The sequence below is a fragment of the Anabas testudineus genome, chromosome 21 (genome assembly GCF_900324465.2).
Source record: "Anabas testudineus chromosome 21, fAnaTes1.2, whole genome shotgun sequence".
In the NCBI taxonomy this organism is placed as follows: Eukaryota; Metazoa; Chordata; class Actinopteri; order Anabantiformes; family Anabantidae; genus Anabas; species Anabas testudineus.
Window position 1 is genome coordinate 5,985,090 of NC_046629.1, and position 20,685 is coordinate 6,005,774.

General features: G+C 40.0%; 2 protein-coding genes across 6 annotated transcripts; one reads left to right on the plus strand and one right to left on the minus strand.

The window, feature by feature from the left end:
* Nucleotides 1-350: 350 nt before the first annotated feature.
* On the minus strand, nt 351-9,687 carry ttf2 (transcription termination factor, RNA polymerase II). The gene is made up of 23 exons (XM_026377302.1): nt 9,596-9,687; nt 9,230-9,335; nt 9,001-9,087; nt 8,581-8,650; nt 7,699-8,469; nt 7,335-7,455; nt 6,914-7,102; nt 6,546-6,703; nt 6,314-6,395; nt 5,925-6,050; nt 5,699-5,849; nt 5,272-5,383; nt 4,923-5,107; nt 4,585-4,738; nt 4,315-4,406; nt 4,123-4,208; nt 3,566-3,708; nt 3,276-3,455; nt 2,848-2,906; nt 2,341-2,494; nt 2,021-2,103; nt 1,549-1,623; nt 351-1,315 (listed from the first exon to the last, which is right to left on the minus strand). The coding sequence occupies exons 1-23, from the start codon at nt 9,621-9,623 to the stop codon at nt 1,171-1,173; spliced, it is 3,357 nt and encodes a 1,118-aa protein (XP_026233087.1). The 5' UTR covers nt 9,624-9,687; the 3' UTR covers nt 351-1,170.
* Nucleotides 9,688-10,133: 446 nt separating this feature from the next.
* cenpj (centromere protein J) lies at nt 10,134-20,584 on the plus strand. Of its 5 annotated transcripts, none has more exons than XM_026377278.1 (19): nt 10,134-10,237; nt 10,729-11,147; nt 11,682-11,808; nt 11,961-12,170; nt 12,261-12,375; nt 12,531-12,633; nt 12,886-13,653; nt 13,874-14,717; nt 15,018-15,150; nt 15,437-15,602; nt 15,773-15,904; nt 16,465-16,596; nt 16,744-16,822; nt 17,434-17,591; nt 17,726-17,815; nt 18,037-18,177; nt 18,563-18,647; nt 18,850-18,970; nt 19,364-20,584. In XM_026377278.1, the coding sequence occupies exons 2-19, from the start codon at nt 10,764-10,766 to the stop codon at nt 19,554-19,556; spliced, it is 3,981 nt and encodes a 1,326-aa protein (XP_026233063.1). In that variant the 5' UTR covers nt 10,134-10,237; nt 10,729-10,763; the 3' UTR covers nt 19,557-20,584. The 5 variants fall into 5 exon arrangements, with proteins under 5 accessions (XP_026233063.1, XP_026233065.1, XP_026233061.1 ...); XM_026377280.1 differs by having other exon boundaries at nt 17,437-17,591; XM_026377276.1 differs by having other exon boundaries at nt 10,138-10,237; nt 10,777-11,147.
* The last annotated feature ends 101 nt before the right edge of the window (nt 20,585-20,685 follow it).

The window sequence follows — 20,685 nt, forward strand, 5'->3', positions numbered from 1 at the left end:
GCCCAATGCCACAATTACTGTGTTTCTTAAACGCAGCACGGACGCACAGCTACCCTCCGGCTTTTCCTCAGGAAGCATCTGGGAGCAGAGGAAACATGGTGGACTCACATCTCACAAAAACCTGGGCCACGAGAAGTGGCTTAGCAAAAACTCTGCTGCAAAAATAAAATATTAAAACATGATATTTTAAAATGTGCATGTAAGTTATCATTGTTATAAATGCACAGACATGCATCAACTTAAAATGGCTGCAGAATCAAAATCATTAGAACATAATTGAATTGCACCTGATGGTATATTTGCTTAAGTTTCTAACTTATTTCTACATAAAAATTAGCTTATACAGAAAACACTCTTAATTTATCTGAATTTATTTAAACTTTGTCACATGCCCACACATGAATATACAGTTAAAAAGAGCATTTGAAAACATAAAGGAAACTCTCAACAGGAGACACAAGTAGAAGAAAATATTTGCTTCACTTGACTTTTCAGTGTGTCCCTGTGGTGTGACGTGAAATAAGAAAAACATATAAATACAAAGATCACTAAAATATCCACAACACTTAGTGTAGCATGTGATATAAACACAAAAAAGGGGCATGAATAATGATTTTGAACCAAAAGACAAGGAGCATAAGAGCTCCTAATAGATCTGCAGTTTCCTATACAGAAATTACATAATGATTTTAGTGTGCCTAATGGTGTCTATTTGATAATCAAGAATTAAATGTGTGTAATTAACTGTATCTGCTGCTGTAGCTGTGGTCTCCAAATTTACATGGTTTGTACATTTTATAATGGTGGATCACAAACTCGGACCTGAAAATGGTTTTCAGAAAAAAAACAAGAGGTATCTAGAAGTTGCTCTTTTATAAATGGTTTTAAGTGGTTCTTTGTAACCAGTGTTACATTGAAGCAGCACATCAAGATGAAAGCAGCATTTGTAAAGTTAAATATCAACTGAATTAGCTCAGCTCAAAGCTGAATTTAAGTGAAGAGATAACAGCAGTTTAGAAATTATAAATGGAAAGTTAAAGAAAAGGAAGGAAGGCACATGATGTACAGTAACATTCTGTAAAGCAGAAAGGATGCAGATCAAACAGTATTGGTGGTGTCTATCACTGTGGTGTCTGTGGGTTTTGACAGCGTCCTCACATCTTTCACATCTCAGACACCAAAAATGATTCTCAGGTCGGCCAAGGAGAGTTTGGTGAAAGTGTTTCCTGTTCCCGACAGCACGTTCTGGGCCAGCTCCTTTTTCTTTGCCTGCAGTGTGGAAATCTTCTCCTCCACTGTGCCTTCACACACAAATCTGGAAACACACAAACAGCATGTTATAATTATTAATTCATGACAAATAGTTTATAATCCATTTCCCTCTGTTCCACCTGTATCACACAGACATTTTAACTTGATCAGTTTAAGGCAACCTAATTGTGTTTCTGTGAATTTATAGCTTATCTTTATTAATTATCTTAGTACAATGTTGTAATGAAAAAGTTTTATTCACACGCTGCTGTGAATAATGTCCTACTGATTCATTACCTGTGGATGGTGACATCCTTCCTTTGTCCGACTCTGTAGATTCTGTCACAGGCCTGATCCTCTAAAGCTGGGTTCCTATCACAGTTTTCAGGGGTTAGAGGTTAGAAAACACTCTTATACTGAACACATCAGAGATTTATTCACTTATTTGGCAGCATTTCCGATTATTTAGTGAAGATTGTGTTACTAGTTACTGCAAACCAAATAGTAGTACTGTTTTTGATTGATAATCCTTTGCTTGTAAAATTATTAGCAGGAACAACAGTTGAAATTTAAGTACTGTAAAAATAAAGTAATAGTGACTTTGTTTGTATATATTTCTCAAATGAAGTTCAGTTGAGAAGCTCTTATAGTTAAAACAATACTTCAGACCGTAGTTACACATGTACAGTCGTGTAAGTAAAACTGGAGATGTCAAGCAAGTGAACAGCATCAATTACAGTTTGGTTCTGTGATTGTCAGTGTATCTTACCAGTGCATGTCAATGAGAAACAGGTGATTTCCACCGATGAGATTGAGACCAACCCCTCCAGCACAAAGGGAAACCAGCATCACCTTTGTCAGGGAGCCACAAATAGAAATCAATATATTTTATATTTACTTGAATATGCTAGCTATAGACATACTTTACAGGCGTCTAAGTCGTTTAGAATAAATTATTAATTAATTAATAATTAATATTATTAATTCTGCTACTGTAAGGGCTTAAAGAGGGGTAAAGAGGGGCACTGAACTGTATCTTAAGAGGCGCTTCGAGGGCTTTTATTTAAACAGTTTTTGGGGTGGACTCACCTGAGGTCCTTTAGGGTTAGTGTTGAACTCTTCCACCAGGTCCATCCGACGTTTGGGGTTGACCGTCCCATCAATGACACCATATCTCAAGCCCATTGTCTTCAGATGGACTGCAACAATGTGGAGCATGCTGGTCCATTGGGACACGATCACACTACACATTATAAGACAGGAGACACCAAATGGATTAAACACATGTAAGTGTGAGTGTAACATTTGTTGGTTCTTTTGGTGTTTTTTTCAAAGATCATATTCATAGAGGGGTGTAACAAAGGTAAACATGTTTGTCATAAAAAGATAATGATGCTATATTTTTCATTAGATAAAAGGGTCCTTAAAACTGCTGGCACATTTTTTGAGAAAAGATTGCATATGGTGCACAGAACTGATTTGTCAACTGGTTGTGTTTCCTGCTAAAACATTTTGAAAAAACAAGACAGAAATAGATAGATAGATAGAAAGATTGATAGAAAGAAAATAACTGAACAAAAAAACTTTATGTTTTACCTTTTCTGATCACCAGACATTTGCCTAATTGCCTTCAGCTGGGAAACAATGGCAGAAATCTGGAAAATTGAGATAGACAAATTAGTATAGTGAAGACTATGCTGTATTAACTACATTCCCAAGTGACATTATTGTAGTGTTGTGGTATTTTCATTCATTTTACATTTCCTGTAATGACTCATTTGTTTCCCACCAACAGGACATCAAAACCACACACTTTAAACAACCCATAGCCTTTACTGACCTCCGCTGGAGACCACTAAGAACTACATCAACAAAGAAAGAACTTTTCTGTGGAGGAACATTTGACATGCTCCTTAAGGGCCAAAACTGGATGGAGAGGACTAGTCTTTTAAGAACCTGCAAAACAAATCTTCACATTCAAGGGCTGTGATGAGTATGATCTGCTGTGTACAATGCACGCCCACCTTGGTGCTCTCACTAGTGTCCTCAAACAGCTGTGAGGCGAAGCGAGTGCCATTAAGAGCCACAGTGTCTTTAGGGTCAGGACCTGATGGTGTGGGGCTAGAGGAGAGCGACAGAGCATTGAGCTGCTCCTCCAGAGACAAGACTATCCCGTCGCCCTGCAGTTCTGTTGAGTCAAGGGTCTGAGCAGAGAAGAAAAGATGAAGAAGTAAATGTGTGAACATGCCTCTTAAATTAAGGAAAAAACTGATAAGTCTTGGTAGGACAGCAAAGAGTGTGTGTATGTGAATGCCTTTTTAAGAAGAGACAAGTGACAACAGCACTGTCGGAGGCGCAGCAATAAAGACAGGATGTGGACCGTGCTGGATGCCTGCTGGGGCTGTTGGGAACTCGACACAGCAGGGTCAGACTGGGACATGCCAAACTCTTGAGCCACTGGAGAGGGAAGAGACAGACACATGCATCACAGATTATTATTACATTAACCAAGTTTGATGTGAAAGAAGAATTTGTCAGGCTTGATCTAGCCTTAAGGGGAAATTAAAATTGATTTATCTTATACAGTGCAGCTTCCCAAAAACACAATTTTCATTACAAAATAATAAAGTTCCATATACAAAATAATTTCAGAATGCATATTTGCAAGGCCATTTATATACAACCTGCAAAAGATCAGGTCATCTTACTCTTATTATCCCTCTAACAGCTGATGAAGAAATAAGTTGCTGGGTCAGAAATTGCATTCTAGCTGCAAACGCACTAAATCACAGCCCCACTATTTAAAATAAATAAATAAATGTGGTAGTTTTCACAACACACGGTGCTTTTCAAGACCACTTGATATCTCACCTTTTTCAAAAGGATTGGGACCAGAACCTTTTCCCTTGTTAACATCATTTCCTTCGTGTCTCTTCAAGTAGTTCTGCAGAGTGGATCTAAAGGAAAACCACAATTTTATTTTACTTCAAATTAATTCTTCCTAGGAAAATGGGAGTCAACTTAAAAATACACTAAGTAATAATAAGACAAATTTTAAGTTGCCTGGATTGGGCGAAGACCACATCATACACAGCCTGTTCATCCTCTGACAGTTTGAGTCGATGTACCTCGCAGGTCCGATCAGGAAGAGACACCTGAAACATGTCAGAATCAATAGTAAGAGTGGTGCTGTTTGAATCAGTCAACACACGAAAAACTGTCCTAAAAAAGACTAAGAAACCAAGGCCAGCATATATACAGAGAGAAAATTATAAACAAAGCTGTGGCTTTTTAACGACTGTGCTTAGTATAACATAGTGAGTGTGTTTCTACCAGTGGTTTTCCTGTAGAGTCGAGTTGGTCTTTGGTTCGTCTGAGCAGCAGAGTCCTTGTCAGGATGTTGAGTCTTTCTCTACCTCTTTTAGAGCCATTGTCTACTTGAGCTTTCCAGAGTTTGAATTCATCAAATGGAGAACAACGCAGAAACCTGAGAGACAAACAGAGATAGACAGAAAATTAATAAAAGTCCCTATCCCTAAAGTCTCATTCAGGTTCTCTCATTCTCGACTTTACATGTTAACTGTTATAAAACTGATGCAAGTCATTTTTAGTGAGTTTCAGTACATTTTACACAAACAAATATGCAATGTGCATATGTGCCTTTTTCTTACTTTAGCAGCGAGTACATGTCCAGCAGGTTGTTCTGGATGGGTGTACCAGTAACTGCCCAGCGGGCACGAGCCCTGAGCTGACAGACAGCCATGGAAGTCTGTACTTTGGGGTTTTTAATGTTGTGGGCTTCATCGAGAACCACACGGGCCCAGGCCACTCGCAGCAGAGGAGCAGAGGGTGTCGGCTGAGGAACAATGACAAGGAATGAAATGTGCGTAGTGTTAAGTTTTGGTGCCGGGGATAATTATTGTTGTGTGGAACACATCAAATCAAATATCAGCTGTCTGCATACTCTGCGTATGTCTACTTTTATTAAAATCCTAAATGATAGTACTGTAAAATGCTCACCACATCCTTATCGTCAGCATCTGTTCTGGGTTTTTCAGCCTCCTCCTTCTGGACAGGAATCTCTTTAGATACCAAACTGTATGTTGTCACCACCACATCATAATCAGCCAGCCTGAGGGAAAAACAGAACAATGTAGTCAGTCTGATTTCATGTGTTCAAATATCCTCTGGGGTGGAGGGATGGCAGATTGCCAAAAATCTGGCATGTATTCATTACAGTTTTTATATTTATTCAAAGGCATAAATCGACACAGGGGAATAACACATGAAGGAAAAAATGAAAACAGGCGCTAACCCTAACCCTTTCATTGAGCAACTTTCAACTTTCCTTTGAACTGTTATTTATTTGTAATAGGTATTAATAAGTAGCTGTCACAAAGAAAACCACAGTGGTGTTTATGAGTGAATGTTTCCATGGTTTCCTCACAGTTTGGCGCTTTTCTCTCGGTTGGGCCCGTGGTACAGGTACACTGTCAGCTTCCCTGTCTTCACATGTCTCTCTATCTCCTTCTTCCAGTGGTGAATCAGGGAGGCAGGACAGATGATCAGAGTTCCTTTAGACACCACAATGCTGGAGTCTAGACAATGAAGAAAAACAAAAGATTATCTTGCTGTATCCCATCATAACATCATCAAAAAAAAAATCTACTTACCAGTTTTAGAGATCCATTTCTCCAGCTTCTTCTCTTCCTTCTTTTCATCTTCCTCTTTTGCCTTGACCTTCTTGGCCAGTATGAGAGAAATGATGGTCAAGGTTTTCCCCAGACCCATGTCATCCGCTGAGTACAGAGAGAGTAATAAGAATAAGAAACACTGAAGACATAATAATTATAATGTAAAGTATCTCAGATAATTACATGAAACTTGGTTGGTCATAATAAAACTAAAATTACAAAGACTTTAACAGTAATATTACTTTTCAGATTCGACTTCTTTCTTAAGATAGCTCACACGCTGTCTGTCACTGTAATTACATGTCACTGTGTACCATTTTTAACAAATGAATCCCTTGAATATACATCATGTTAAACAGTGAACGTACCAAGAATACCTCCACAGGGATTCTGGGCTTCTCTCCACAGAAGCCAGGCCAAAGCTCTTCTCTGATGGGCCAGCAGTGGCACCTGACAAACCAATAACAAACAGCATGAATGTCAAGATGACACAAACTGTCACATAACACAGTCATATCCCATTAAATTTTATCAAGTGAGTTATTAGTAATGTCAGATATCATCACGTGAAGAACTGACTGAAAACTAGACTAGCCCTACCTTGATGCTCTTTGGGTCTGGGGCTTCAGCTTCAGGATCAGGACAGGACTCTAGTGATTTGTGTAGATGGTCAATAGCCTCGCAGGTGGCGTTTTTTACTGCCAGCAGACGGTCCTCAGTCATCCTGCCACCATAAAAGGCTTGGACCTGTGGGTTTGCTAAAAACATTAAGGACTAAAGATTAGGAAATGTTTATAAATGATCAATAAATAAAAGCAGTAAAAGATAAAAATGGTCAGAATGGAAAATAAATCAAAGTGAAAATTAAAAACGTAAAATTACATAGCACAGAAGAAAAGTCCCCTGGTGCCACAAACTAGCTTTTCCTATGTTTTACGTTGTCACACAGTCAATGATGTTCAGCTTACCCCCATACATCTGTGTGTATCCCTGGCTCATCTGTAATCCCAGGGAGCTGCCAGAGGCTTGGTGCTGGTAGGGACCTGGGGCTGGAGGGGTAGGGAGCAGGATAGTGCCACCCTGTCGGCTGAATGGGTTGATCTGGCAGCTGCTTGAACTAGCATCATTGCTGCTGCATTCACTGGGAACTGGGGACTCTGGGAAGGGAATTTGTACAGTACAGATGCCATAATTACACACACCTACTCTAAGAATGCAAATAACTGTATGACAAATGATTTAGATCTGTTGTACATTTAAAACAGGGTTTGATGGCTGCCAAAGTGACTTTTACAATGACCTGATGCATTAGAAGGTAAGATGTGTGAAATGATTTCTGATAAAATATACACAACAAAGGAACTGGGTGAACTCTTATATCAGTCTTACCAGGCTCAGAAGAAGCAGTGAGACTCAGAGACTCCAGTGCTTGCTCCAGCTCCTTGACCTGACTCTTCAGCCTCTCCCCTTTATCTGGCAGAGCCTCCACATTCACCGAAGATAAAGTCGCCTTTCAGGAGAACAAAAAGAGGGTAAAAGTCAAACTGACACGGATGGTGGCTGATTCTTTATGAGAAAAATAATATGATGTATATGTCCCGACAAGTTAGATAACAAATGCTGAAGACAGGTGACATCTGAATTCCCAGTATTGGTATTAACCTCAAACATCCACTACAGATAAGGGTCTAATCTATGGACACTTGAGGTTTCAAAACTTGGCCATGTCTTTTTCAGTTACTCCTTCACTCACCTTTTTCTGTTGGAGCTGTGCACTGAGCAGGCTGTGCAGCCCTTTGGGATTTTCCTGTTGAACTCTGAACTTTGAAGTTGGCTGAAATCCTGGGAAGGTGGTCAGGGTCTTTTGAACAGCAGGAACAGGAGCAGTTTTCTGAGTAGGGGGTTTTATTGACACCAACACAACATCATCGTCATCATTGTCCTGTGAATCTTTTGTGGAACTGGACTCTGATTGCATTGGTTTGTTAGATGTGGGGTTTGTGGTGTTATCAGAGTCTCTGGAAGCCTGGGAGCGGCTGCTGGGTGCAGATTTAGAGGCACTGTCTTTTACAGTAGGGTCAGTATTTTTCACAGTTGTTTTATCTGCTTCTCTTTGCTCAGTGTGGTTCTCTTTGATCTTGTCCTGCATCTTCTCTGTCATTTTTTCCACACTGATAGGGTTGGGGCTGATTGCTTCCTCACCGGAAACTCTCTTCTTCAGCTTCATTCCTGGTGGAAGTTGTTTACCGCGGTAAGTATCAGATGAATCCAACTTCTCTTCCTCCACTCCTGCACGTACACTCTCCACATTTTCTTTCTGATAACTTTCTTTTCCTTCAGCTTTGTTACTTTTCTCACTGTTTTTCTTCTCTTGTCTTTTATCATCACTTCCACCACACTGCATCTTTCTCCACTCAGAGTCCTTGTCTGTCTTGCCAGGAGCCTTAAAAGGGTTTCGGGCAGGTGGCAAGCAGGAGGGCTGTGGCTGTGTATCTGAAAGAGGGTTTCTCTTTTCTTTTTCTGGCTGCCATGATAAAAGACAAAGGACATTTTAAAATGGAAATTGATTGTGTGTGATATATAAATATATAAGTAAGTGTGTGTATAGTAAAATTTGTAACCAATGCCATCTTACTGCAGTCCATGGGACGTTTCCACACCACTTCTGGCCAGCCTTTTTACCTATAACACACCTGTAAAATAACCTATAAAAAAAAAAAAAAAAAAAAAAAAAAAAAAAGCTTAGAGGTTAGTCCAATTAGACTAACAGACGATTTGAAGTCACCTACGTCCATTTGAGCAAAATACTAGAGTTCTTTCATTTTAAGTGAAAGTAAACAAGAAGCCAAGCAATATGGCACTATTCACAGATACAGTTTATTAGAAAGTAAGACTATTTGAAAGGATATTGCTGAAAAGCAGGTAGAAAGCTTGACAATTACAAATATTTGGTAAACTGTAATTGGATAAGATTTAACACTTATGTGCAAGTGATGACAGAAAAACTAGTAAAAAAAAAATTATCCTTGTTTTGTATCATAAAAACTACAGTTACCTGCGGCTCTGCTGTTGTAGATTAAAGGTAAGAGCTTGAAGTTCCACCATTGAGTCTTCATGATGGAGACAGTGGGATGGTGGGACGCTGGAGAAAGATAATGGAAAGACAACAGAAACACATTAATATTTGCTAAGTCACTCCTGTGGTACGTTCTTGGACCCACCCTTTGTGTCCTTTCTAAATTAATCTCCCATTTAGAGGATGGGGGTCTATTATTGAGGAATACCTGGCCATCTGGCTGAAATCACAGCCTTGCTTGTCAACGCAGACGTAGAAGCTCTTGCCTTTATTTGGTCCATCTTTCACGCCGGTTTTTAACATGCACACACTGCCTGCATGAGGACACGGAAGGTGAGATATTAGGCAAACATGCACATGTATAGCCCCGGTTTGTGCCCCTGTGTGTAACATTAACGTTATGTTTAGATTAGCTTGCTGTCACTCATTCATGCTAACTACTACATGAGGAGGGCAAACAGAGGTTAGCACATAAACAGTTTCAAAGAGTAATATGTAATAACGACTTCTATGCAGACAAATATAATAACTAACCGTAGATTTTAAAAAGAAAGAAATATGTTTTAGAGCTTACCGTGAGCATTACACAAAACCTTTTCCATTGTCTTGACACATTCAGCTAAGTTTCAGTTGCTAAATGAGAAGTGCTGTATTTTCGTATTAGCCAATCGCAGCCGTCAGAAAGCACATCCGGTGTCTACATTTGTTGTATAAAAGTGAACGTCCAAATCAGTCAATAAAAACCCATATCTATTTACAGCAAAATAAAACATAGTAATGTATGGAGTTAAAGATAGAATGAAACATAGAAATGTTTCTATTTAAAATTAAAAGTTTACAGTTAACAGTATTATATTCACTCTGCCACATTTATTGTGAAATATTTTAGACAAGCCGCAGTTAAACCGGATATGGCTCGAACGAAGCTAGTTTTTCGAAAATGTCAGTGGAGTCATTTTTAAATTTGTGAAAATGTTTAATTTACATAATTTTAATAATGTAATATGTACATAAAACAAAAAGCTACATATAAATAAGAACGACTAAATCAACATATTGCTGTGACAATTACGTTAACTACATTACCCATAATGCAGCGAGTGGCGTGTAGTCGTTTTCACTCTCGCGGGCTTTGTTTTGATATGGCGGCAGGCTTCGAAACTTTTGTTTGTAATGTTTATAACTTCAGTAACACCGCGTTTCTTCTGTGTTACAGGTAAACTTCATGTGCGTTTACACTTTTATTATAGTTGTGGAAATACTCTGCTGTGTAACTACAGCGTAAAACTGGAGAACTGTTTTGTGTACGTTAACTATTAGCCGCCTAACAACAGACGAAGAACTCGTCACCTGGACCCTTTTAAATGTACCGAAGATTAGCGTTAACTAGCTAAAACACACCAGGAATACTGTCAAAATATGAGCTAAATTGCTAGATGCATTTAATTAATGTTGTCACCCAGTCTGTTTTTGTTTTCATAAACAACTGTGATGAATTTTGTGACTAACCAAACGCTCCTTTAAAACAAATATACCCTTTTGACTTGGCTAGCTAGCATTACGTTTAACCGACAGAAGCCAGAGTCTTATGATAATAGCTAGTTTTAATTTAACCTATAAATAGTTTTTGAGCATCATCTGGACCTGTGTTTATTTATGGTGTGATTAACCCTTATCTTGTCACCGTAATCTGACTTTAAAATCCAGGATTAGCGAGCCCTGCCTGACACAGCGCGTTTATCATGTCATCTCCAGCCGGGCATCAGCACTCCCAGGCAGACTTCTTAGCCCGGTGGATGCCAAGTAGCACCAGAGCCGGGGTGATCCTCAACCCTTGCCCGGACTTGGCCAGTTCCTTGCAACACATCTCTGCCGTTGGATCCGTGTCACTGGAGCCAGACGACTCATTCGTTTCCGACTTCGCCCCTTTGCCGGCCTCCGCAGACAGCAGCTGTCTCGGTGTAGATGGATTTGCACAGTCGCCTGGAGGAGAGAGGACTGGGACTGACAGGCCAGTGACTGGTCTCTGCTCAGTCTCCACAAGAATATCAAGTGGACAGGTGGACAGTTTGGATAAGATGGCAAGCGAAACGCAGAGCATGCCCCTTACGATGAAGCTAGAGCAAGTAAGGGCATTATTGCATTTTCGAATATGGTGTCTCCTATTTCTCTTTATGCCATGGATGGAAAAATGTCAATTACCTGTGATAATATTGAGTTTTCTATTTTATGTTCTAAATAAGTACGCTGATCTGATCATAATGAACACTACACAGACGTTTTTCTCATCTTCAAGAAAAATACTTAAATACCTGACCATTACAGATGATATTGACAGCTCTTATTACAACCATGCAAGGTGGTGACATCTACTTGACAGTTAAACTGCTGATTATCCATAGCTAAACAGTTATTACAGTATTCTCTGTTACTGCTGGGAGCAGTTATTTATAGTTGTATTTTAGTGGCAAGACTGCTAGACTATCGCTATCATTGGAATATGTTCATGTGGATTATTTTTTCAGCATGAAGGTTTAAACTGCTGTGAGTAGCGAGATCATCAAAAGCTAAACCTCTGAACTGTTTTAAACCTATTGATACTCTGGAAAAGATGATTGACTCTGCCTAATTTTAATATAATATTTGGTGTATTTGTGCAGTTGAGGAAATGGCAGCAGCACATGCAAGAGCAGCTAAAAGCCCATCAGCTAGAGGAGCTGCTTCGCCTACAGGAGGAGCAGCAGAAGCTGTTGGGAATGATAAATGCATCTCAGCACTACATAGATGGTAAGATAGAAAAATGACCAGAACTGTGGGCACATCAGTTTGCAGGTTTCACTGGTGATATAAAATACATAGGTTGGAGACTGATGTGTATCTATTTGCCAAACCCTCCCTAACTAATTATAGCTTCATTATGTGTTTATTGCATCACACAGATACTTCAGAGCTGTCAGGAGCAGAATGGGAGGAAGAGTCAATACAGGGACCCTCTCACCATCAAGAGAACCCACACAGTCCCACAATAAACTGCTATGGAGTCCCACAGGGCTCCAAGTGTGTCCTGAGGCAGGCCCATCTTTCAGGGGGACTGGAGGGAATTCCAAGAGATCATAAAGTTCATAAAGAAATGGATGACAAGGAAGACAGTAAGAAAACACATAGAAAAACATAATTTTTAGTTTTTTAGAGCAGCCAGCAGTTTAACTTCTGTGTGAAAACTGTGTGTTTATCTACAGGTGTGTGGAACTCTACAGGAGATGATCAAGAACAGAGTGATGATACGTTACAACCAAGTAGTGGTCTGCCTATAACTGAAGGCAACAGAGGAAATGACAAAGTCCTTAATGACAGGTAAAACTGCAATCCAATATTGTATAAAGAGATAAACCAAGCCAGTGATTAAGCTGAAACATGCTAGCGTGGCTGTCTTATGTTTACCGTTTTGAGTGCCAGTGACTGACGTGTCTGTATGCTTGCCTTTGCTTTGTGTGTGTGACCCTCTCAAGACCTATACAGCCTGGTATTGGTGGTCAGAAGCTGACGTTTGAGGAGCTATTAGAGGAGCAGCTGAGACTGGAGGAGCAGAGACTGAAGTCTGCCCAGAAACAGGTAAAAACAATAACCAGGGACTTACTTACGAACTGTAAAAAGTAAATTATCTGCCAGTTCAGTGTTCTTAAAATCAGAACAATTTTGTAGGCAAAGTCCTAAGATTACCAGTGATTTAATTATGAGCCATTACATATAATATTAGTGCATGCAAGTGTGATGGCAAGCAGTGCCACTCCATATTGGTGGATTCAAAGAAACTTTTGAGGTTCAAATTCAATATGTCCACAATGTGTTTCTTCACCACAACAGAGCCAAGATGGAGCTCAAGTTGTCCAAGCCATTCCCAAGCGGGCCTTTCTGAAGCGAGGCGAGGGGCTTTCTAGATTTACCAACAAATGCAAAGCCAATTTACCAAAAATAGAGGGGAAGAAGGACTCCAAACCACAACCCCAGGCCAGAGTAATCTCTCGTAGTAACTCAGAACCTGCATCTTTTCAGAAAAGTGTCATAAATGGAGTCCAGGGGCTTCCTGTCCAGCGCAAAACTGCCATACTCAATAAGGAAAACCAACAGAGAGGTCTCTGTTCGTCGCCTCAGGACATCAAAGTTGATGGTAAAACAGGTCGGACAAAGGTTTTAGGTAGTCATCAAAGGCAGAACACAGCAGGACCAGTGTCAATTCAGATTGGTTCAGAAGACAGACAAAGCAAACAACTGGGAAAAGGAAAGGAGCCAACTAAAAGGAAAGTGGGCTCTTTTGCCCAGTCTGTGAAGAAACCTGTGCTTCACAACAACCAGCCAAATCCTGTAACCAAACAGGTGGGTGTGTTAGGAGGACCAGAGAAAACTGAACACGATCCTGCTAAAGACAAAAGTTGTGGTTCAAGAGAAGGAAGCACAGGGTCAGAAGGAGGGGATGGAGTTCCACAGGACTCGTTTGAATTGTCTTTCCAGGAGAAGCTCCAGCACTGGGAGTGTGACCGTCATTTGGAAAGTATGGAGCTGGGAGAGTTTGAACTGCTGGAGCAGGCGGCTGAGGAGTTGTCCTTCTCATCCAACTCTTCTTTTGTAATGAAGGTGTTGTATTTAACTCTCTAGTGATTGCTGTGTTCTCAGACTATTCATGAATTTGTGCTCCTAAATTATTATGTCTATGTAGCTTGATGCTTCATTGTGTGCTAAGCAGTGAAAAGATGAAGCCAGTAATGACATCAAATGATTTCATTGTTTAAAATTACATAATTGTACCTTGACTGCAAAGCCGTGTCATTTTTAAAGTCTGTCTTTGTACTTACAGGTTCTTCAGATGGACCAGCAGCACAAACAGCTGCAGGCTGCCAAGGGGCTCCACCAGCGACGACTCTCCTCCACCCCCATTAAGTCACCACCCATGGGTGCTGTTCGTATGTGTAGTAGTGTTGACAACTGTGGTGGTTTGGCATCTCAAAGCAGTTCTGTGAACTCAGAAGCATTTGTGGTGAAGAGAAGAGAAGATACACTCAAAAGCAAAGTAAGCAGTGAGGTCAAGGAAGGACAGGGCAGTGGGAAAGAAGACACGCACCAGAGCTCTGAATTTGAAGACCGAGAAGTGGTGGTTAAACCACTTTTGATTCCTGGCACCTTGTTCTTTCCTGCACAGTCTAATCCGCCGTATGATAAACGATCTTATCAGGACGAGGACAGTTGTAAAGATTCAGCTTCAGATGTGACACAAGATGATGATGATGAAGGTGAGAGGGACAGTGTCACCAGCAACACTGAAGAATCAACTCTGATAGAGGACAAAGAACAGCAGGGGAGAGTTGTGTTTGACGATGACGACACCTGGAATGACCTGGAGGACACTACAGTCAACAGTAAAGTAGCCAGTCCAGTTAGTCCCAAGACAACAGTGAGTGGAGCAACACTGACGGAGCGAACATTGTTGAGAAAGGTGGCAGTGAGCAAAGTAGTGGAGATGGATAGGCTCACAGTCACTGGTTCAGCTAATCTGGAGCCCGATCCTCCTCCTCCTGCTTCCCAGCTCATGACAAGGTTGTTCCCCTCACTAAAGCCAAGGACCCAGAATCCACCTCTCCCTCCTTCCCCTCCTCCTGACACTTCAGTTGCACCTGAGTCGAAAAAGTCAGTAGAGGAAACAGGTGAAGAAATCCCTTTAGTCTTTTAAAAATAATTATTGTATTGTGCCATGTAATGTACTTTTAATGTGAAATCTATTCCAGGAAATAGTTTTAGAGATGTGTTTTGAGGGCTGAATGCTGTGACAGTTTGATTAGATTTGGCCTTAAAATCAAAACAATTAGGATGGTCACACATCAGCTGTATGGTCTCACATTTAAGCTGCAGCTTAAACATCACTCTAATTACAAAGACAGTCAAGTATCGGGTATTGTCTTGGTGTGTAGCAGGTATTATTTTCAGTTTTGTGTCCCTGTCCCCAGGCCAGCAGGTCCAGTCTAGACAGCTGAGGGAGAGACTGGTTGAACTGGAGATTGAGATTGAGAGATTTAAGAAGGAGAATGCCGCCCTCACCAAACTTCGACAAGAAAACGAGAAAATACAAGGAAATCTCAGGTGACAAATATTTGCATTGTTTTAATATAATTTAAATTACTGTTTTAAAGAGAGGTAAGAGGTAAATGTCTGTTAGCCATTACATTATTTCTCATTGGCTTACACAGTTTGACAAAGATATGTTATGCAAAAGCTAGTAAAGGCCTTATAGCAAGAGATCCAAATACATTTTAGAGTCTATTGGGTAAAATGTACATCTAGTTCTTTCACCATTTCCTTTTGTTTGTTTTATTTGTTTTTGGTTGGAATACGTGTGGATTACTGTATGTCTTTGTTGTCTTTGTAGGAAAGAGCGTTTGGACTTTGAGCAAATGAAAGTGGAGGAGCTGGCCAAGTTTGAGGAATACAAGAAAGAGGAGAACAGGAAGCTGCAAAAGGAACGCAAACTGTTTGAGAAGCATGCGTCAGCTGCCAGAGCCATCCCCGACAAGAAGGAACGAGAGGAAATCCAGGTGACATGAGTTAAGATGAATATGAATTGATATTATAGGATTACTAAGTGTTGGCATAAACCAGAATGTTTGAACTGTTTAGTTCCAATAATCAGAATTTAAACCCATGTGCTGTACAAAATCAAAAACTAAGGAACTCCCCTTTAAGCTGTGCTTTGTCACCCTGTCAGGCATTGAAGCAGCAGGTGAGCTCCCTGGAGGAGGAGCTGAGGAGGAAGGAGAGTCGCTGGGCCTCCACACACAGCCGGCAGCGGCAACAGATCGACTCCCTCAACCAAGAGAACAGTTCTCTACGGGATGAGGTATTAATTTAATCCTAGCACTAATAAGCAAATAAAATTTGGACAATTTACTTCTGGATTAAGTAAATGCCTGGAAATTAAATGTATAAAGTCATGAAGGAATGCACTAATTCCACATCTGGAGGTGGTTAGGCACTGTGATTACTTCACAACTAGTTGTAAATGTAGTCCCTGCAGTGTAATCTTGGGGTGTAAGGGCTCTGAAACACAAACGTCCATGGTCTTGTGCTGCAGTTCGGAAAGACGGAACCATGACACCAACATCCACCACCACCAATGTGCTGTTACTGCCACCAACCGTATTTCTTGTCATAAGAGGACCTATCACTTGCTTTTCTATGCAGGCTTTACGTTAAAGTAAAGCTGTACCTATACAGAAGATGTAGCGTGAGTGAGGTCAGCTTCAACAGTATCGAGGTGTTCAGGAAAAGTACACAATGTAGGTCGTCTGTGTCTCAAATAATTGGTGACTTTAATGAAACCCTGTCTTAAAATTAATATTATATAATAGAATTAGAATTATAGAAATATTCTAAATCCAATTTCTCTTTTAATTTAAGGTCCGTACATTGGAAAAACTTCGCCTCAGTGCCTGGAAGAAAAACCCTGTCAGTGCAGAGAAGGACATTAAAGATGGTCCCAAAATGTTTGAAAACAGTTTGTCAGCTGGGACCAAAGGAGTAAAATTTGCTGTAAGCATGTTTGTACCATTTGTTCTTGGTTATATTGTTCATGTGGCTAGGATACATTTTCATTTTAAATTTTTTGTTGTTGTCATATTATTATTTTCTGAATCTGACTGAAATGGACCTTTAAACTAATGGATTCTTTGTGTTTAGAGCCCCCTTGACTCCAGAGGAAGCAGCAGCAGCAGCCCTCCTCAGAGCAGCTCCAGGGAGAACAGTCAAGGTGCCACAGGTACGGTGAGGATTTCTACCACTGCAATGATTTGCTGTACACAGGTTTTGGAAAATTCTAACTCCCTAAGGGTGCTTTGAGAATAAGATCAGTTATGTGTTGATGAAAATATACAATTTTATTGATTTATTTCAAAAATGATACATAGCATTTGCCTTGAATTAAAGCTATTACAGTTACTGTGTGACTTTGTTTCACCAGATACAAAAACAGACTCACATTTGTTTGCCTTGGTCCAAAAGTTTGACTTTAAAACAGCTGCAATACATGTTTTTATGTTTTTATGTTTATCACACTATCCAACTCAGCAGGGCAGGTGTTTTCACCATGCACTGCCTGAAGTGTTCAAGGGGAGTTATTGGATTTGTATTTAACTCAAAATTAATATTTCTTGAAGTTCTCTATATCACCTTAATACTATTAATACAACTTCACATAAAAATCCAGGCTGCAGAATTAATTGGTTGTATTTCTACGTCTTTTACACTCTTTTAGTTAGTTTAGTTTGAACCGACTGCATATAAAGGTTTGATGACTGGATCAGCGTTTTAATACTGAAGGAGCATCAATAATTCTTTTTTCACTGTTTTTTGTTTGGTGTCAATTGTTAGTAGGAATGAAGAGCAGCTTGAGGAGGCCGGCAGGACCAGCGTCCTCTTCCTCCTCATCATCCTCATTGCCTGGCAAGAGGACAGAGGAGAGGTCAACACCTGCCAGCAAGATTCAAGACAAAGTGCCAAGCCAAGAGCAATCAAACAACTGTTCTCCAGTAAGAAATGCAGCGTTTTGAAGCGCTACAAAAAGTGGAAAACTGATTAGTGGTTTTAAAGCTCTGATCTACTCCAGGGCTCAGACACAGTGCTCATGTTTAATGATTAGATTTTAAACAACTTGTTTTTATAGAAAAGGGACATGCCAAAGGAACCAGAGCGTAGTGAAGCCAGTGAGGAAGCAGAAGCAGCTCGGGAGGTTATAACCCACCCTGATGGGAAGGTGAGAAAGCGAAAAGATGTTTTACTTTCAACATTATATGATTTGCTTTTGAACCTACATTTGTTTACACTTTACCAAATCGACCCCGTTAAAAGTGCAGAATTAGCAGTTTGAAATTTCTATTTCCAAAAACCTGATGATTCTCTGACATCAACGTGCTTTGTATATCACTGCTGGTTTGAAGTAGAAGCTCCTGATGAAGCTGTTTCTGATCCATTTAGACAGAGAAGGTTCTGGCTGGTGGTGATCGCCTCATCATTTTCCCAAATGGCACCAGGAAGGAGATTTCAGCAGACGGACAGACGGTTAAGGTCACCTTTTTCAACGGGGACACCAAACAGATCACAGCCGACCAGAGAGTGGTGAGGCCTTTTACCTTATTCATGTTGGAGGACACTAGTATTCAAACTTAACTTAGTTTTACTGTGTTTCTTTTTAGATACTTTAGTTTTACAACAATGGATGTTTATTGCATTATCACTATTAGTCTTTTTCAGGGATACGTAAGTTCATCACCAACCATATTTTTTAAGTCAGTGGAGTCCAATACCAGTTTTCAAGGGCCACCGTCCTGCTTGTTTTCCAAACAGGATTGGACACCCCGGCTTTAAATCCCAGAAGAGAAATTATTTTACATAGACTGTGTGTTTATGTAAAATGATATGGAGGTTTTTCAAATGTAATTATTGTGGAAATAATGTGGTTATTCTGCTGTGAATGTAAAGAGGCTCTACTCCCTCTTCTCAGATCTACTACTATGCTGATGCTCAGACTACACACATCACCTACCCAGACGGCATGGAGGTCCTGCACTTCCCAAACAACCAGACAGGTGAGAGCAGATGGATGTTCTCCATCAAGCAATAAAAATACCAAGTTTAGCTGATTTTAGCAAGAAGTCAAAATCACTGTTTTGTCACAGTAACTGTAGAGAATCAGCTGAAGTGATTACACCTTTGACCTTAGACACCACACTACCGTTTTGATTACACTGAACAACACATGTATTTTGTTTTCTTTTATTTCTGCTTCAGAAAAGCATTTTCCAGACGGCCACAAGGAAATTACATTCCCAGACCAGACGGTCAAGAACCTGTTCCCCGATGGGAGGGAGGAGAGTGTGCTGACAGACGGAACCATAATCCAGGTCAACCCGTAAGTTCAAACCACACCTCTGTCTTGTACTGCTAGATACCATTCAACCAAATATCAGGTGAAAACTACACCAGATACCTGAGGAGAGAAATATCACATTACTGCTTAAATATGCCTACTGCAGTTCAGATTTGTGCTATACTTAGGTACTGCATAGAGCTACTCCATGCTCTTATTACTGTGTTCAGTCTTTTTCTGTTACTTTACTTGTTCATTTTTATATAAAACAAATACAAAACTTGTTCAATGCAGCATTTTACAATGTAAAGACCTTCAACTACAAGTGCTATTTTGATTACAGGTAGCTAGGTACATTTTTTGATTTGTCTGCTAAGAGTTTGTTACTAACCTACTTCCAACTTTAAAAAAACGATTATGTGCTTTATTTCCAAGTGATGGAACCAAAGAGATCCTTTTCAACACGGGCCAGAAGGAGATCCACACGGCTGACTACAAAAGGAGGGAGTATCCAGACGGCACTGTGAAGACTGTCTACACGGACGGCAGACAGGAAACCCGCTACCCCAACGGACGACTCAGGGTCAAAGACAAAGACGGCAACGTCGTTCTGGACAACAGGGCGTAGAAAAGGTGTCTCCACGCTTCATTTCAGTGTAACTGTGAATCTGCGAGACAAGGATTCTTGTCTTTCTTGCTCCTTTGTCAACAGCGAGCTCAGCTGGCTGGAATTTGGTGCTTTTTCTATTTTGGCTTTTTTGACATTTTGGAAAATCTTGAAACTCGGAGGTGCTCGGATCAGGCTCATAAAAAATTAATACTCTGAGCAAACAAACTTTATTCAGGATCAAACGTTATATCCCTGGATGAGGAAAGATGCTGAACTTTGTTTTCTTCTATATTTTCGGGTTCTTGTTCAACACAACGTTGCTGCACTGCTACGTGTTTTTACATCTCGTTACACTTTATTCATCAGTGTAATGGTTTGAAATCAGCAGGAAGACTTATGTGCCCCTGTCAGCAAACAAAACATTGACCTACTCCTTGCTCTAACATGTGACTAGTGGTTTAAAAAAATCCTTTCACTTTAAAGCTGAACACCTACGAGCAAAATAAAGTACATGACATTTTCCAGTAGTGCCGGGGAGGGATGTTTTTTTATGAGTGGGTCACGCTTGTGCTCAAGGACACAGCTTAACGCAGAACTACACGTGGCAGTAATGCACCAATAGGTGTAAAAATGTGCCAACAAAGGTAGGAAAGACAACAGCAAGTAAACCTGGATGAAAACGTGGCTTTTTGATGAGCTAATCTTTTACCGTGTTTGTTAGATTTCAAGGATAAACTGTAGGTCACCTTTAGTGTTTCAGTGATGCACAATTTATTTAAATATAAAATAATCTTTTGTCATTTGAGACAATAGTTTGAACAACTACCAAACTTTAGTCTTATAAATCTGAACAGTACCTCAAACTGAGAAAGACTTGATTCATATTGTTTACATTTCCAGTAAAGGCCTGGAAATAATCAAATCTGTACAGAAGAAAACTGCTTCCGTGTGCTGTGTGAATAGTCAGTCATAATTTTAACTTGTATAAAGGTTTAATACATATTTATTGTCTTAGCTGTCTGTACAGTTTTTGTAAAATAAATGTTTTTTTGGTCAAATCATGAGTTTTTACTTTGCAGCTGTTGTCACGATGTATTTCTCGATAGTACACAGAGAACTAGCAGAAACTTCAGTTACAAAGAAAACA

What these genes read in the sequence shown, in the direction of transcription:
- ttf2 (XM_026377302.1), bottom strand. Translation starts at nt 9,623, where the DNA reads ATGGAAAAGGTTTTGTGTAATGCTCACG. An exon ending in CTACAACAGCAGAGCCGCAG is followed by an intron (nt 8,651 to 9,000) that starts GTAACTGTAGTT and finishes TTTTTTTTATAG; the next exon opens with GTTATTTTACAGGTGTGTTA. An exon ending in AAGGATGTCACCATCCACAG is followed by an intron (nt 1,316 to 1,548) that starts GTAATGAATCAG and finishes GTGTGTTTCCAG; the next exon opens with ATTTGTGTGTGAAGGCACAG.
- cenpj (XM_026377276.1), top strand. Translation starts at nt 10,195, where the DNA reads ATGTTTATAACTTCAGTAACACCGCGTTTCTTCTGTGTTACAG. An exon ending in AATGGATGACAAGGAAGACA is followed by an intron (nt 12,171 to 12,260) that starts GTAAGAAAACAC and finishes GTTTATCTACAG; the next exon opens with GTGTGTGGAACTCTACAGGA. An exon ending in TCACAGCCGACCAGAGAGTG is followed by an intron (nt 18,178 to 18,562) that starts GTGAGGCCTTTT and finishes CCCTCTTCTCAG; the next exon opens with ATCTACTACTATGCTGATGC.